Genomic DNA, 19,115 nt, shown 5'->3' on the forward strand with positions numbered 1-19,115 from the left:
ATAGTTACTTACTATTAAACATTTGCTCGTAGATTAAACGTATATATTCATCTCATCGTTATTAAAAAAAAACTAATCATTGAAATATTACGGTTTTCATTCAGTCAATACAGATGTTTATAATATCATTGTTGAAAATGGTAACTACAAATTTAAAACACAATATGAGAATGTAAATGAAAATGGCCGTCTTAGGACCCGTTAGAATATCACTTATACAACATTTAATGACTATCATCAATGTGTTACAATTAAAGTAATTTACAGCTGGATACAGAGGTTTTCTTATATATTAGGTCATTGTTATGAAATAGTTAACAAAGTTATGAGATATTAAAAGTAGGTATATTTTAGATCCAGCCCGACATTCGCACATCGTTGGGGTGAGTCAGCATGGATTGATCAATGCTGTGGTACTCTTTTCCCGACCGTGGCCTCAATGTGGTTGTAGCTTGTCTGTTTATCCTGCAATCATAACAAAATACCACTTCAAATAAACGTACTAATGTACTAAAACTAAAGGGAGTGATTCAATAACATATTCAAAGTAGATCGGGAAGCTTATCATTATCAATTATTTAGAATGAAGGATATTAGAAAAAAAGAAATCTAAAAATTATAATTAGTTATATTCGTAAGAAAGATTAGTAAAATACAGTGTGGATTTTTAAAATTATTCTGTAAAGAAACTAGTGGTTAAATGAAGTTATTAATTTTTTTTCTTTCGACCATGTCCGATCCTAATAAGATCATAATATGGGCCTCCACGGAGTGGAGGTTTGTATTAACAGATTTTGTTTTTACGAGAAATGGATGTCAGCCACTTGCTCAACCTATTAGGTCCATACTCTGACTCATACACAAATTGAAAAACAATATGTGTACTTGCCAGACCCAGGATTCGAACCTGGGACCCACGACACTATAGGCTAACGGTTAAGCCGCACGGCCATCGTGGGACTGTTATTTAATTTGGCCAAAAAATTTACAAAGTCATCAGATGTTTAAAGAGTTACTTATTTATTATTTTACACAACGGGGAAAAGTTTTGTAGTGAAGGATGACTGATGTTTAGTGATTTGGAATAAAAATATCAAATGAAATTGAATACATACCACCCATCTTAAAATTCATTAATAATTTCAGTGTTATAATTTTTTTTTATTACTGCTTAATAGTGATTCTATAATTATTTTAATTGGGTACCTATTTAGAGTATTAATTTGGCTGTAGGTGAAGAACAGACATTTTAATCAAATATATTACCTTAATGTTTCAGGTGTATCTGATGAGCTATGAGATGACATCGATAAAGTTTCTATATAGTCGGACATATCTGATGCTCCACTGCTAGAGCTATGAGAATCAATAACACCTGAAAAAATAAAACATTTTAATGTAGCAAACATAATAATTTGTTGAGAATGTAATTGATATTTTTGTAACGATTTAATATCTTGATACAATATTTTCTACAAAAAATGAAATCGAAAAAGAGTTATAAACATACCTTTGACTGCTTTGGGAGGGCATACTGGCACCTCCGCTTCGGCAGACGAAGACTTGGCTGGAATTTTACTTTTCTGAAAGTGGAATGTCAAATCTCTGAGCGGGTCGGATGATTTTGATCTTCGCGGCAATGAAGAGTGCAAACAGCTGGGGTGTGGACTTTTTGATTGTCTCTGGGCTATCGCATGGTTGTGCCGCCTGCTCGACATGGACGTCGTCAGAGGCAACTCGAACTCTGCGAAATCCGCTCCGTGATGCTTCAGAGAGCATGTGGAGACTCCTGAATCGTTGGAGCTTGATGAATCTCTATTCGGCCCGGATTTACATGGTACGCTTGACGATCGTCGGATGTGAGCGGTTTCTTTTACTTTCTTTCTCAATATCGGAATGCCGTTTGGCGTCGTGTCGCCTTGCATATCAGCGGAGCTGACTTCGTATTGAACTTTACTGCAGCAAGAATCATCTTCGCAGTGCTCAGTTTCCTGGTGAATGCATGGAGAAGACGATCTTCGATTGTCTATTGATATGTTTCTTAAAGTTTCTAACGACGAAGATGTAGTCCTGCTGCTAACACTGTCAAATTCTTTTAAGTCTTCTAAATATCTCGATGAGTCAGCGGAACTGGAACGTTTTCGGTTCTTTAATAATTCAATACTATCGGTAGAATCCATAATTTGCTTCCTGGAGTATGGACTGTTTGGGGAATTGAGCATCATTATCATAGCGGAGCCAGGTATCCTCATTTCTGATTCTGATCTTTTTCTGTTCCTGTCAACTGGAGGTCCGAACAGTGTCGGATTGCTTGCTGATTTTTCTACAATTAGTCTGTTTACTCTGGTCTTCAAAGCCGTCACCTTATTCGATTGAGCGATCACATTTGTTATTGGTGACATGGGAGTGTATCCAGACATATTCTTGTGACACTTGTGAGAAGATTCAACCTGCGCCAGTGACACTGCCGCCGGCTCCATCATAAGGTAATCATCGTTCTTCGTGCACTCAGCGTTAGCGCATACATCGATGGATGGCTTGGAGTCGTGACCACACTTAGAGCAAAATGGCGTCATATCATTCAAAGCCTTGGACATGGAGCTCAAGCTAGTTTTGAGAGCTTCCAATTCTTCTTGGGTGATGCCTGCTTTTTGAAGCATATCTTTAGCATTTTCATAATACTCCAACGAATGAGCAAAGTCTAAATTAGCATAATTGGCTAGAGCGGGATCTGTCGGGTAAGGTTCCTGCAATAACGTAGCCGGATCAATATTCACATAGTTTGACGAGGTTTCAGATTCATCATCTTTAATTTTAGATGGATCATCCGGCACGCATGCGCATTGCGAAGGTGTCATTGAATTTGTTTTTCTATTAGTTTTCTTCGTGACGTCTACCGTGGCATAGATCGCTAGGTCTTCCATTTTCGGTTGGACCGAGGGTTGCCGGCATTCAGGAATTGGGCTCTTAGCGTATTGCAAAATATCATCTTGCGAAGATTTTCGGCAGTATGGCAAGGAAATCAGATTATTCGCCCAGTTGGTAACTCTCTGACAGGGGCAATCCGGAGGTCTGACTTCATCACAATCGACGACGGTCGGTTCGGCTAATTTTCTACCGAGCTTTAGGATACATCCGCACGGCTTTCGAAGAGTCATCACTCCCGGGACGGTGCTTTTGGTTAATTGGAAAATATTATCCATCGCTAGGCATTCTTTTAGTTTCTTGGGGGTATCATAGTGCTCACCGACTACAGAATGATCTTTTTTAGTCTCTAGTTTTCTCTCCTGAAACAAAAAAAGTATAATATGTAGAATATAAAGAGTATGTTGGAAATAATGGGTAAAGCAAATTAATATTTTAGCTTGTAAGCGGAGTATATGGAACACCACAGAGTTGAGTATAGGTATACTAATAGACTTTTTACGAAAAATGGTTGTTAGCCATTCACATAACGTCCTAACTCATTAGGTAGATACAGTAGACTCCCGATTATTCGAGCTAATGGTGGGGAGAGGTGGCATGGATAAATGAAAAACACTGATAATCCGAACTATGCTTAAAATACTACATTATTATACATTTCTAAAGCTAACTATAATTATCTTAACATGTTTCATACTCATTATTTATTAAAAATATCTGTGATTTTGGTTTGCTTGCAGGAATCTTTTTAATATCAGTTCGAATTTCATGTTTACGAAAACGAACGATTTTTTAAAAAAGTAAATTTATCATGGATAATCCGCAAACCGGATAATTCGCACACGGATAATCGGAAGTTTACTGTACTAGTTTTGGACTAAACACAATTATAAAAACAACATTTATTGTCATTGAGGTTTTAAAACCTTCCATAAGACAATTTTGTCAAAATATATTTGACACGTCATATTTTAATGAACTCTTAACGGACCACGTGCTCGTCGTAGGTCAAAATTGAGTTTTTATTGTATTTTCAAACCATAATCCTGGACACTCCTTAAACGTTGTAGATAATCTATTTATATGATTTTGAAGCCTTATTATCCTTTATAGTTATTTACTCCCTACTTTAATTATAGTTTGTCAATTTATGGCTACGGCCGTATGTTGTAGCTTAACCACTGGGGAATGCCAAAAGAAATGGCGTATTTCAAAAAAACACTACCTTATTCTTAGGTCAATAATTATTATAAAGCAATCATTATTCATAAGATCTTTATCACACTTGAATGGTCAAAGACATAGCTTATAATAAGTATCTTTAAAATCATCTTCAAATGGGTTAATCTTGCCGATTTTTTGAATAATAAAATGCCTAATTCTTGTCAAATTTGGGATCACAGAGATTATCAATATAATTTTTTATCGTGAATATTTTACAAAAATTATCTCGTCATAAATTATACTAATGGTTTTATAAATGCGTTTAAAAATTAATAAGTGTAAAAAATCTTAACACCACTGCACAGCTATGTACCGAAATATGACTATATTCCAAAACATTAGAGCGAGAGGTTTAAAAGAATACTATTTTATGTAACAAAAATACTTTATGCAGTCATCAAATGTTTAAAATAACTATAAAGGATAATAAGGCTTCAAAATTATATAAATAGATTATCTACAACGTTTAAGGAGTGTCCAGGATCATGGTTTGAAAATACAATAAAAACTCAATTTTGACCTTCGACGAGCATGTCCCCCCTTAATGTTTTCTATATCGACTTTGGAAAGGAAAAAGGGTGTAATCCACATAACTCAAATTTTACAGGAGGCACACAAATGTTTTTACTATGGTTTTCGGTCAAAGTTAAAATACAAAAAGATGTAACCTTGAAGTGCATGATAATAAATTAATATTTTGGTTTTTATATACATAATCTGATACTCTATTGAATTAATTTAAAAAAAAACCAACAAAAATGATGGTTAAGTCGTTTTTTCCATGTCAATTCCTTGTTTTTTTTTAAATTGATAGCTAAATTTAGATAATAAACCGGCATTTGCAGCTTACATCCTTTGGACACAACATGTATTTAGTTGAGTATAACGTTATTATTCAATAAAATAAATTTTGAAAAACTGAGAGTTATGCCCCTTTTTCTTTCTAGAGTCGATATCATCAAAATTAAAATATTATTAATTATAGAAACCTCCGATGTAACATGTCTTATTTTAATAAGACCAACCTAGTAACCGCATCAGTGGGTCTATTCTATGCTTATCGACCGCTAAAGTGATAAAGTGAAAAATATTATCAAACTTAGGGTAGGTTTGTATCAAAATATTAGCACTTATTGTAACAATTACACGAAGCCGGTTTTTATTGTTGCAATAAGTGCGATATTTTAACAGCAGCAAGATAGGTGCTGTTAAAATATAGCACTTATTGCAACAATAAAAACCGGCTTCGTGTAATTGTTACAATAAGTGCTAATATTTTGATACAAACCTACCCTAAGTTTGATAATATTTTTCACTTTATCACTTTAGCGGTCGATAAGCATAGAATAGACCCACAGAGCTGATTGGTGATGATCCCTCCATTATCAGTTATTTAAATATATTAACTTAATTAGATAATAGCTATTCTATAAGGTCTATCTTCATTTTTGTGTTGACAATGCCGTTTTTATTGATCTTGTGTAAACTATTAATTTTGACACAAACGACGACATGATCTTTGACAGACATGGAATTCGGACAAACTTTCCATGGCTTCATAGATGGATGCTCTATAAACTACTCCACAATTAGGTTATGAATACTGTTAAGACAATATTATTAACAAATATCGTCACCTTACTATTAAAACCTCGTAAGTCTGTTTGAGAAGAATGTTGAGGTTGAAGGATAAAACGTAATAAAAACAATATTTTAAACACCTCTCTAATTGATGTGTCTGCTAACACTGGTTGTGAAATACGAGGTTTTCCATGTTTGAAACCACGAGACTTACGGGTTTTTCAAATTTGTCGATAGATTTGCCGAGGTTTCGATGTGTTTTAAAATGTTTTTTGTTTGAATTTTGTCAAACAAATTTCATTTTTCCATAATATTGGACTTACAAGGTCCTAATAGTAAGGTGACGATATGTGTAATGTTGAAGCTACTTACCTCTTTCAAATGTACTTTAGGTATATCGTAGTTTTCATAGGGCCCTACTTTTGAATTGGGGTTCGGGTGGATGTCTGCACTCTGAACTATCTTGTGGTGGCATGCGCAGTTTGCAGGGGCTTCAAGAGGAAGAGGCATCGGCGGCTTTTTAGGCTTGAGAGTGTTGCTTTGGGAATTGGTAATGTTGTTGAGCGACAGCAGCTTGGGCGGCCTTGCCGGTGGGCAATTCGGACACTTGCACACATTGTTAATGTCAGCGGCTTTCTTCTGAGGAACGTTTGGCACTTGATTTCTTGTCGGAGACGTGGGAGTTGGAGCAGTTTCATGGTTTCCTGATGAATTTATTCCGATCAATCGCGGTACTGAATACTCTGTTCCGCTTCCACTCGAGCTGTTTCTGGATGAAACTGAATTTCTGTCAGAATTCGTTTTTTCTTTGACACTTTCCATCGTCCATGCCGGATGGAAGTGTGATCCGGCGCATGGTGTCATAGCGGCGGTGGCCGTTGACGATCTGGACATGGCTCCCAGTTTACTGATGCAGCTCATGCAGCGTTCCAGGGTGACCGTGCCTCCGCCGCCAGCCCAAGTCTCGTTGTGTACCGCGTCCTGCATCTCGCTGACAGAGGCGGTGTCTCCGCAGCCATAGTTGCTGTCGATGTCGCCGTGCCGGCACGTTTGCGATTCTACCGAGGGCCAGTACGGAGAGATGGCTCCGCAAGGAATGTCGTCTTGGTTGTGGGGGCAGAAATTTTCATCGCCGTATATACTTCGATTCATGTCGTTGCCCATTTGTGTGGTGTCAATGGCTGTAAGGTCTGATAGTCTAGTTTCTGGCCTGAATGCCAACTGCTTCTTTGGACTGTCGACATCTGTAAATAAATTTAAAAAAAATCATATTAATGAACACATTCTATCAGTAAAAAAGCAGGTACTTAGTGTTTTTTAAAAGTCTACACTAAACCATGAAGCCCAATATTACAGTGCAAATGAATTACATAAACACTCAAGCCATTAAATACTATTTAATGTGACTTTACCGGAAATCAAACCAGAAACCGAAAGCTAGTACCTAGCGCATTAGACTATGAGGGCTTTTGTTAGTACCACATTGATTGATTAAATATTATTGATTTTAGAAATTTTTCGGTTGTTTGTAGGTACTCATCTATACCTATAAGTCTTGTTTGATTCCAAATATTAAGAACCACTTCAGTTTGCTACAAATTGAATGCCCTGTGTGTCCTAGCCTTTAGGTACCTATTTAACATTTTCGCTTATAAGCAGAACACAATATGGGCCTTCACATAGTAGAAGTTATATTAACACACTTTTTCCTTTTGGAATGGTTGTTAGTGTTTTTAGCCATTCGTTTAGTTATTTGGTATTTACCAGGGCTTCGAACCGTTATATTTTTTCGTTTCGGTTTTCGTTCCGGTCCAAGTAAAAATATGTATACTTATATCGGTTCGGTTCCGGTTTTCGTTCCGAAAAAAATAACGGTTTTTCTGGTTTTCAGTTTCCGGTTCAGCTCCGAGTGACTAATTTTTAAGTCAATTTTCTACCCAAGAGTCGAAGAGTCCAAGGGCCAAGACCAGATAAGTAAGATGTGTTACGCCTACGACAACTGAACGACAACTGAAGTGGAGAGTAAGATCACGCGTGTTTGAACATGTACCGAACAGAAAAAAACCGATATTTTTTTTCCGGTTCGATTCCGGTTCGATTCCGGTTTTTGTACCGATAAAAATAACGTTTTTACGGTTCAGTTCTGGTTCGAAGCTCTGGTATTTAATCTCTAGACCAACACACATTTAATAAAACAATATGTGATTTCTGCGACCCACGGCTTCAAAGGTGGACAGATTGTAGAAAGTAGGTAAGTAGGTCCTACCTATTTTTTATCAAGCTAAGTTAAATTATTCCACTACTTGACGAAAATGAGTTATGAAAGCCAGTATTTTTTGTATAGAAGAACCTAATAGCATTCAATCCATTAGAAAAATCAACTTCAAAATCAGTGTTAGTAACAAAAGTAACTTTTTTCAATACAAAAGGCATGTCATCAACAAGTTTTTTGGCTTTTGCCAAAAATTTATTGAAGTGGAATAAGTTCACTTTGAAAATAGACATCTTTAATTTGTAGCTTGGAAAAGATTATTTGGAAGATAATGTTTGTAAAATTGTTTAAATACAAATTGATAATAATAATATGAGATTGTTATTTTTCACAGAACAGTTATTTTTCTTTACAAGTCTTCTTTCATTTTCGTTTCAGACTATATGGGAGGCGACATATCTTTTTTAAAGTTAAATTGGTTTTAAACTCTTTTATATAGATGGTTTGACTAGGTGGAACAAATGTAGTTAGGTATATTAGGTACATTTCTAATTCATTACAAAAGCATGTTTATAAATTATTATATACTTACTCGACATTTTCCTGACCATTGGTCGCTTCTTAACTGAGAGTTTTCCCTGCGAGGCCAAAGAGAATGTATGCGTTATTTCGTCTCCTTGATCGGTGATAAGGACGTGTAATCCTTCTCCTTTTCCACATCGTGATCCGCCTTCGAAGCAGAATCTTCCTTCCACTACACCGTATCTCCTGGAATTATCAATTACACGATAGTTTAATGCATGTTTACAATATAACTGTTTAAAAAAAATACTTAATAATACATACTATTATTAAATCGTGAATAAATTCAATATATGGGGATAAACAACTCAATCCGTACTAGCATATTGATCGGCGATATTAAATACATTACCGCAATTACAAATTCTTAAATATCCATTTCCGGTAGTGTTCAATTATTGCAAAATCAGTAAATAATTTACTGCAATTATAATTTCCGCAATATCCATTTTTCCACATAGTCAGCCATATCCAATGACGTAAACTCCATATAGAGTAGCTGACTCAATTATAATTAATATTTCCTAAATATTCTTTTCAAGATAGGGTAAGACATACAATGATCGGCCACCCTCCAGTGATAGGCCACTCAGCAGTAAAACTTCTTCTTCTTATATGTGACTCACAACATCATATTATACTTTTGTTCTAGCACATTATTTCTTGAATAGGTAGCAGCACTGACCCTATAAGTGACGATTTTGTATACCAAGTCACACGTTTTGCATTTTGTCTGACAATTGCTTAATTTTTTGTTAAGGAAATAACATACTTTGGAAAGTAAGATCTCTTTAACTAAGTATAATACTGATTATACTTTTTATTTATTAATAGTTATGCTGGATATTCAAACATATAATTATTTTAAGTCTAAGACTATTTTATTATTATTCTGCTCGTGAGTACGTCAATAAATAGCGGATGATTATTCATTTGATATGGCACTCGAATATAAGTTGCTGATTTGTTAGTATCTCAGTCTTTGTATCGCTCCGCACAACATCTCATTCTACCGAGACTCGAACCTTGGAACAGCATCATAAGTATTGTAACATACTCTTGTACCGACTGTTTACGCTGCAAATAAAACTGGCTCCTCCATCCATCGGAGCAACCACTAAATCTCGACTTCTTTGTCCACAACACCATGACTCCCACAAATATTTAAAAATGTTAATAAATGCTATAAATAATGGGCAACACCAAATCATCGGTACCGAATGCCATAATATTTTTTCAGATTTGAATATAGAATCTATATTAGAATTATTTTATGCTTACTCCCGGATTAAGAAAAAAAATGATTGCTTTATTGTTGATGCAATAGTAAAATATTGACAACGAGAAAAACACATAACTCGCCCAATTGGGCGTAATGTAGAATTATTTAAAGTTATAAAGGAAATAGTCTAAGCCGTATTATTTAAAGTTAATTTAAAGTTGTCGATTCCCAAAATTACTGTAATGTAATAATTGTCGTAATCGTCAGTACGATATTATTTGATGTAGAAAAAACCTATTGATGATAATTTTACAAGCTAATATCTCACTGCTGATTGTGTGAAATTGTTTAAACGAAACTTTTCGAAATAAAAATATCTATACTTACCTAAGTAAAGTGGAAAGAAACTTCATATTAAATTGTTATGAAATTAAATTAATATGCTTTGGAAAATAATGTACCTACTTAATTATATTTTTGAATGTATTAAATCATAAATGAATGAGTATAAAATACACTAGCATTCCGTTTCGTGAAATCTTCCAATTCGTTGTCCGCTAGATTTATAACACATTATATTATCACAATGCCGAAACGGCCGGCATTATATGTTTGAATAAAACGTTTATTCATTCTTTAAGGGCCATTGTACTCTGAATTATTAAATATCACAAAAGACAATGAGATAAATTGCGTACCTCAGGGAAACAATTTCCCAGATGCCGATAAGCCTTGGCGGAACCCCCGCGGTTAGACAGAACTTGTGATCTTGAATGTGAAGCTTCGCAGGACCCGTCGATACTTTCGTCTTGGCCGGAGCCGATGAGATGAGCACCAGATACTGCTGTCCCTCCCCCAAGTTGTTTGATATCTTCACCTGCCACTGGATGAGGCGTTCTCTGGTGTCGAAAGCCAGGACGACTATGACGTCCTGGCAAATTATGGCTATCGTATTGGACTCCTTGTCCAGAGTGAAGCCGGATTCGAAGCCGAGAAAGTGCTGGAGGGATAGGGAGGCTTTCGTTTGGCCTTTTTTGTAGCGGTCTTTTGAGTCTCGGTACAGCTGAAGATGGAGACAATCTGAAAGTAAAAATAAGCCATTATTATTTTTTGTATTTTTTAAATATAAATTAGGGGTACTTAAATAATAATTTTAGATGACATATTTTTGCATCATTGCAACAAATAGTTTTTGTGATGATCGTGTATTGTAGAATGATACAATGTATTTATTTGAATTTACTAATATGGTTTGCCAAACTCCGATGTTTAGATACACCATTATATAGGGTATTTGAAGTATCAAATGGGTAGATGGCTAGATAGATAGATAATTGAAACTAGGAAGAAAGTATAACTATCACCAGTTCGACCGAAGCACAGAGTCAATTTTCAGACCGCAATGAATAAGACGGAGTTTACAACAATAATTCGTACAGAAGATATATAAGAAAATTATCCGTAATTTCATAAAAAAGGTACAATTGCGATCATTAATAAAGTATCCATGAATTGCCCACACGATTGTAAGTACATCGGACAATTGAATATTTACATCTGTGGCGAAGGGTGAAGGTAGGCTGTTAAGATCCAATATAAATAGTGCATACTGAACTTTGTCAGTCAAACGTATACGTTTTCATTGATATACGACTACAATGTGTAGATAGTGTATCCAAGTCATAGTAGATAATAGTAAAAAAATATTCATTTATCTATAAAATATCTAACATTATGCCATTAAGCCATACATATTTTTAGATATTTTATAGATAGAAGAATATTTTTAATGATTATGGTTTGGTGTAGGCACGGCTTAATTCATTTAAAAAAAACTAACACCATCTGTAATAATATGTATTCTTCAAGGAAAACAAATAAGTATGACTAAAGAAGTGTGCACTATTTTTCGGATTCACCATAGGATTACCTAAACTATTATGGTTTGTTTTAGATAGTTTTTAATCGAATTTAAAAAACTAACCAGCACCATCTGCAAATTAAATTATTAGTTCAATGAAAACATATAAGTATGACTGACAAAGTTCAGTGTGCATTATTTATGTCGAATTTCAACAGCTTATCTTCACCCCTCGCCACTAGTGTTCATTGTACAGATTCACAAGCATATTCAATATTTATTATATGGCCACTGGAATATTGAAGAAAGTTAATAATTACTGATACGATAATTTTAAAGCAATATTAATTGTATGTTGACCATTTGTTTTAAATTTTTTTTTATCACAAATTTCATAAGTTTCATAAGCTTTTTTAGAATTTATATAATTCGAGTTTATTGCCGATCAAATGACTTATATAAGCGGATTTTTGTTTTTTATCATTTTTTAATAATGTAGCAACCACAAAGTATCTACGCGAGTAAATAGTAAATACAATCCTGCACATCTATTATATACACCAGTGGCGAAAGGTGACTTTTGGAAAGAGGTAGGCTGTGGAAATCTGATAAAAAGAACACACTTGTCAGGTATACTAAACTTACGAGAAATAAGAAGATAATACGATATTACTACTAATGAATATGTACACACCAATGACAACGATACACTAATTTAATGACTTCAAAAACTCACTGACGACATAAAATTAAGCGATCAGTTTAAATTACGTATTTTTTCAAAACATTTATAGGTAAAATCATTAGATAAAAGTTCTTTTTATTTTTAAAAACAGTCTATATTTATTAATATTCGATTAAACACCATAGAACTTTTTTTTCGGTTTTAGGCTCTGCGATCAGAGCTTACCTTAGTTCATACAATTCGATAGACTGGGCAGGGCTACATGACGTAAAGTCCATATGAAAAAAATTGAGAATTATTTGAAACCTAATCCGACTATTATTTACGTTAAGACAGATGCGCGCTGTGGTATATTTTTTAAAACCTTTGCAGATTGTTTTGTAATTATCTGTGTAATAGGTACATTTTTACACATACGGCATCTCTCGTTGGCAAAATAGATTATTTTATAGAATATAAAATCAAGCGATTATATAAATAAGTCAATATGCAATTAAAAAATATTTTTCTTAAGAAGGTAGGCTTCAAATAATCGCCTAGTATGGAGTCTTCGCCACTGATATACACAATACTACTTTCGGCCCGCTTCGGCAGCTATCTAGGGTAGGAAAGTATCGAAGTATTAGCACTTATTGTAACAATTACAAATAACTTACTTCGATACTTTCCTACCCTAGATAGTTGTTGTAGCGGCCGAAGGCAGTCTTGTGTGTGTGAATTGATGCGCTGGAATAGAAAATTAATTTTCGTTTTCCGTATGTGCTCATTTTATAAATTGTTCGATGGCGGTCAATCTGTGTCCATGTATTGAGTTAATTTGTGGGGTTAAGTCTCCTGATGAACAATCACTGTTAACATAAATATAATAACACCAAAATAATCACAGTTATGTCTAATAAAATGATATATATTTAATAACAAGAGAAAAATATAAGCTTTTCTGTAGGTCTCTCGAGGCATTGTGTAATGCGGAATTTTGCATCTTCTAGTGCCGCTCCCAAATGACAGTAATACGTTACAAAATAAGCTTCGATATTACAATTCGATGTGAATAATTAATGCATTGTGCTCTGAGAAAAGATACAGCCATCGTTGTTATTAAAACCAAACAATATTTAAGCGGGAAAATTTTAAAGGAACAATATTAATTGTCCCTCATACCCGTTCTACTTTTGAGATTCGCTCACAATAGATCATTAATAATTTTATTTGGTCGTTAGTGTCCATAGAAATGACTGCCTCAATAACGAATAAATCTTGAATTCTTTCGCGAATTTCCATTTTGGCGAACTGATTTTGGCGCGGGGGAACGAGTTACTAAAATTAGACCGAAGGAGAGCGTTCGAAATTTGAACCGTTTACTCAATTAAGCGTATTGAAATGGCGGTAAATTCGTGTTTTTTTTTCATATGGTACGAATTAAAAGCATTTAAACGGGCTGGGAAAATAAAGCCAGATCTACAGTAGTATAAGTATTATAAACTTACGTAAGTACATTGCAAATTCTATTATAAAATTTATTAAAGGGATTTTCGTACAATAGCAGTCGTTATTGGAAAAATATTGCCTCAGATAATTAATTATTAATAAAAAAACGAAGAAGCGTCACGATAACATTAATTTGAAGACTTTTTATTAAACATCTTAAACGAAGCCGGAATAAATGATTATTATCATGCATACATAATCCGAATCAACGTAAAACTCATTTTCCTTAAGAAACAAATAATATTTATTTAAACAATAATTAGTATTATTTGCCTACCTACCGTAGGATTAAGCCGCAATCTAAAAGCTGAATACTCCCCCAATCAAATGTTAAAAAAATATATGACACGTCGTGTCATCGTAACTCTTACTATCTGTTCGACTAAAACATTTTCACGTATCTCCTCTCAATTCCTGTGATTTTCCGCCCATATGTCTTGAGCCAGAAGGCGGTTTGTTAGTATCTAGGTGCATTGTAAAATATAACATTGTTTGTAAATACGTTCTTAAGAACCTATCACAAGTGATTTATTAGGCAGGTAATTATTAATCAAAATTCATTATACCTACCTACCTTAAAGAGCAAAGGAGAAACCACAACACTGAGATACTTGGCTTTAAAATTTTGTCTTTTCTAATATGTGCACGCTTTCATGGATTTCATCAGCGCAGTGGTGTTAAATTAAAAACCCTCTCAAAGAAAATATATGTTATGTCTTGTTATTTAAATATTTATCATTTAATTTAAACTCTACACCAGTGGTGCCCAACCTTTAGTGTATCTCGAGCAAATTAAGAATAAAAATTTTAGGCGAGCCACAGATAGGACAATGACCTTTTTTTGACAAAATCAGCACAATAGGTAAAAGAAAACACAATAAGATTACACTAATACACTGTTTATTACATTTTTTTGTGCATTGCAAGTAGGTATATGTGCAATCTTAAATGAAGCATTTATAGCAGCTCTTGATTTAGTTACGGATTTAGTAAATATAGATTGTTGGGCAACTAATGTGGCTTTCAATTCTTTCACTTTAGATTTTCTTAAACTGCTGTTAATAGGATATTCAGTACCATATTTTTTATGAACCGTGTTAAAATTTCGTTTTCCGTTGCACTTTTTTCCAATAGCAACTTACTGTTGAACCGCAAATCAAACAAAAACATTTTGTTCTTAAAATAAATAATAAAAATATTTCTCTTCCCAAGCTTCTTGTCTCAAGTGTATGTCCGTTTTTTCATTTTTTTTTTTAAATTTTGCAATTTTGCCGATTTTTGACATACACTGCGCGCTTAATACATAATCCGAATACGCGAGCCGCGAGCCACATTTATCGCTCTATGTCTTAGCTATATCGTATGTAGATGTTATTATGTTCATTGTTGAAAATAATGATTCGTATAAATAAGTTGAACTAGAGTATGATTTTATCTTAGATGCCCCACATTTTAGGGACAGATATCTTTTTCGATCCACCAGGTTGCTTGTTCAATCACACATCAACGATAAATTTAATACCTAAATATATTAAATCAACTAATACAACAATACAATTGAAATATATTTCATTAGGTGATTTGAACGATTAAACAAAAAAACTAATGCACAAATGAGTTTGGCGGGTGCAGGAATAATGCTCTTCTCGTACGGGCGCACCTGCACCTGCGGCCACAAGGTTGAGAATCCATGCTGTATATGCATGTATTGAACTAAAAAAAATCCTGTAGAATCATTTACCTACTTGATTGGATCATGGTGTAGGCTATTTATTTCTTACTAATCGACTCTCGATATTTCCACTGAGTTGTTTGTTTTCCTTTCCGGCTATGTGACCTAATTAATACCTGTAGAATCTGATCTGTGAGATAGTCCCAGACTTTGTAAGAAATATGCATGTTGACACGTAGGTACCTATAAATACACATTTACTATAAAGTCTTTAGATTGGTCAGACTAAGCTCTCAAAGATACCGCAATTTCTTAATTTTTGTGACCTGCGCATCTATTCTATACACAATATTACTATCGGCTGCTACGGCAGCTATCGAATGTAGTATCGAAGTATCATCACTTATTGTGACACTTACAATAAGTTAGTTGTAATTGTTACAATAAGTGCTAATACTTTGATACAAACCTACCCTAAGTTTCTTAATATTTATCACTTTATCACTTTAGCGGTCGATAAGTATAGAATAGACCCACTGGTGTATATAATAGATGCGCTGTAGTCTCTTAGTTATAGTATTGTGGTGACAACATGTAATTATAACACTTTCGTCATTCATTATTAATTTATTCATGAAACGAATTAAATTCATATTTCGAGCGAAAGTTTCGAACGACGTATTTCCACATTAGCGAGCATTCACGAACATTATACCATTTCAGGCAAGCGACAGTTCGTAAGTACACAGTCAGGTTGCTGTAAATGTTAATACTGCTTAGTAGGTCATAATCTCTCCCCGTGGGGTTGTTTAAAATTAATTATTGTAATTGCAAAGCCTTCATTGTTTTCGCAACTCTGCGTGTGGGAATTGTGTTCGTAATAATTGTGATATAAATATCTCGAATTAAAGATGAACAAAATTATAATAAATTGCCGTGCAGTGTGATTGTTGCTTGGAGGGATATTATAAGAATAATACGAGTAGAATACACAATTTGAAATAACGACTGCCTTTCTTCTATAATATAATGTTTATGCTACCGCTAAAGTATATTATAATCAGCTATTTACTGAAATACCTACTTATTAGTTAAATTATATTTTAACTGTGAAATTTAATGTTGTGCATTGTGTTGGACCGCCATTTTGGCTTGAAAAAGGAAACTGAAGGATAGATCGGAATAGGGACTGCAACTAAAGGAGGTCAAAGCCCAACCCAGATGGTTACACCATGAATGATAATGATAATGGATTGAGCCACTGCCTTCTTGATATAAAGCCTGAACGTAGAATTTTAGCACAAGCATATTTTCTCAAACGAGTGGTCCTACTGATCAGCTATCAAACTCAGATCCCAGATCGGTAGACATATTGATTGGAAAAACTATTTAATTAAAAGCTTTTTCTCGCTTCGAATTGAATAATAAAAAAATCTGCAAATTAAATACTTAATCTGATGTATTATCAGTGTTTAGAAATATACATTCTTATTATTTAAAAGCTGTTAAGGTCAAACTATTCTTTCATACAAAATCCGGTGGTAATATCCAATTTGAAAAATTGTCTTATACAGCATTGAGCTATACATTACGTTTGTGAAAGATGAGTTAATATTTATTAGTATATTAATGTAACTCGTATATCAAAATCAAACCATTCTCTATGTTAACACGGCTGGAAATATCGATTCGCAATAATTGCATTTTGAAATTCGTATTTCGTATACTAAATCAGATGAACTTTGAGGTCTGTAAGATACGTTAATATAAATGGTTTTTAACGAAAAAAAAATGCTGCTACAAGTGACGACGTCACTAAAGGCACTTTACATAACAATGATATTATGATATCTATAGACAGCAGCTGGAGAGGTAGGACCACTCGTTGTCGGAAAGTTTCCATAAGTATCGGCTTGTATCTGTAGTAGGCAATGACTGAGCCGATTGAGGTATTTGTATGGTTATAAGTTATGGGCGTTGAGTTGAAAACAACTTTATTTTTATAATGTTTGTTATCCCATTTTATTACACCATTTATATTAAGATATACATGCAAATTTATGGACACGGAAATTATTTGAAAAGTTGAAGATAAAAGTCGACTGATATGTCTAAGAACAATGAACGATGTGACGAGTGTGCTCGTTGGGTGGCGCCCACGTCAGTTTGGTTTTGCCAGTGTTTTTTGGGATAATCTCGTAAGATCCGTTATTCACCAATTTGCCACATTTCTATCATGCGTAAAATTGGGTAAAAAATACTTGCAAAGTCGGTAACATCCATCAACATCGGTTAATTTATCATTATTTGATCAACAACAATTAATATGGTTTTCTTATAATTAGAATGTTTTGGGTTATCATATTTAGCATTTATAGGTAGATTATCAAATTGAATTGGCATTTACTTGTAGTAAACTTAAATTACAACCCGCATTAGATAACGTAATATTGCTACACATCATTTTAATAATTAATAGGTATTTCACGACATAGTTATTATGTATCTTTTTATAATATAAATCTTATTAATAAAATATTTTTAAAACCAATCATTTTTGAGACATAAATTAACGATTAAATTAAAGAATAAAATGATGTCAATACAAATAGGTATTACAGAGTTAATGCTAGTTTAATAAATTAATTGAACATATTAATTTTTATATTGAATAAATTTTGAATATAGAATGAATATTATACATAATACGAAAATACAATCAAGATATTATTGCTGTAAAAAAAAAAGCCTGTGGTCAAAACAACCGTTTGAAAAAAGAACAATATTCTCGTTCGGTGTTGCCAATACAATAATTTAGTTACCCAACAGTTGTGGTGGAAAAACTTCAAAGGGAATTCCGCGTTCAAAAATAAATAAATAATACCACTAAAGAAGCAGTTATGAAATGGGATCGGATAAAAAGCGAAGCAAGCCGACCGGCCCTAAATAAAGCACGCGCAGATATTTCAGCAATGCGAATTTTATGCGAAAACAAAGCGCGGAACGATTTATGAGAATATTTTTCAATATGGCCCCGTTTTCATGGGCGCGAGCTTCGATATTTGCCCGTGCGATGGCCATTTTGCTTGGCTACGTCGGTATTTATAGAGATAAGGTTATAACAAGATATCCCTAAACATAATATATACCTACAATACATTATACAATTTTCTTTACCTAATCTCTGAATAATATATTGATCCCAGGTTCGAACCCTGGGGCTGGCAAGTACACATTATTTTTCAATTTGTGTATGAGTCAGAGGATGGACCTAATAGGTTGAGCAAGTGGCTGATATCCATTTCTCGTAAAAAAAATCGGTTAATACAAACTTCTACTCTGTGGAGGCCCATATTATGATCCTATTAGGATTGGACATGGTCGAAAGAAAAATAAGAAGAAGAAGGTACCAATTTAAATGCCAATTTAATAAATAATTAAATAAACAATAAATTGATTCATATTCGAGTAATAGTACAAATAGGTCAATGACAGATATTATTCAGTTACGTTCCTAACTAGAAATATTGGGCCCTTATGCAAAAATCACCCCTCTGTGTCTGAAAAAAGAACAAAGTTGATTTTTTTTCAGATTACCGTGCGATTTATTTTTAATCTAAGTATATTTTTTTGTGAACGAATAACATAAAAAATCACCGACCT

The 19,115-nt window shown here is 33.9% G+C and overlaps 1 protein-coding gene across 1 annotated transcript; it reads right to left on the reverse strand.

Annotated features, from left to right (window-relative positions):
- Positions 1 to 276: 276 nt before the first annotated feature.
- On the reverse strand, positions 277 to 18,547 carry LOC147068510 (uncharacterized; the record flags this gene model as incomplete). Its single annotated transcript, XM_085952996.1, has 7 exons — positions 277 to 465; positions 1,267 to 1,375; positions 1,511 to 3,250; positions 6,099 to 6,974; positions 8,535 to 8,710; positions 10,445 to 10,834; positions 18,498 to 18,547. Coding segments are annotated over 7 exons (3,456 nt in total), but the record flags the coding sequence as incomplete, so codon positions are not given.
- Positions 18,548 to 19,115: the final 568 nt, after the last annotated feature.

Source organism: Rhyacophila brunnea, unplaced genomic scaffold (genome assembly GCF_057557595.1).
Source record: "Rhyacophila brunnea isolate RB1 unplaced genomic scaffold, BYU_Rbru_1.0 scaffold_3, whole genome shotgun sequence".
NCBI lineage: Eukaryota > Metazoa > Arthropoda > Insecta > Trichoptera > Rhyacophilidae > Rhyacophila > Rhyacophila brunnea.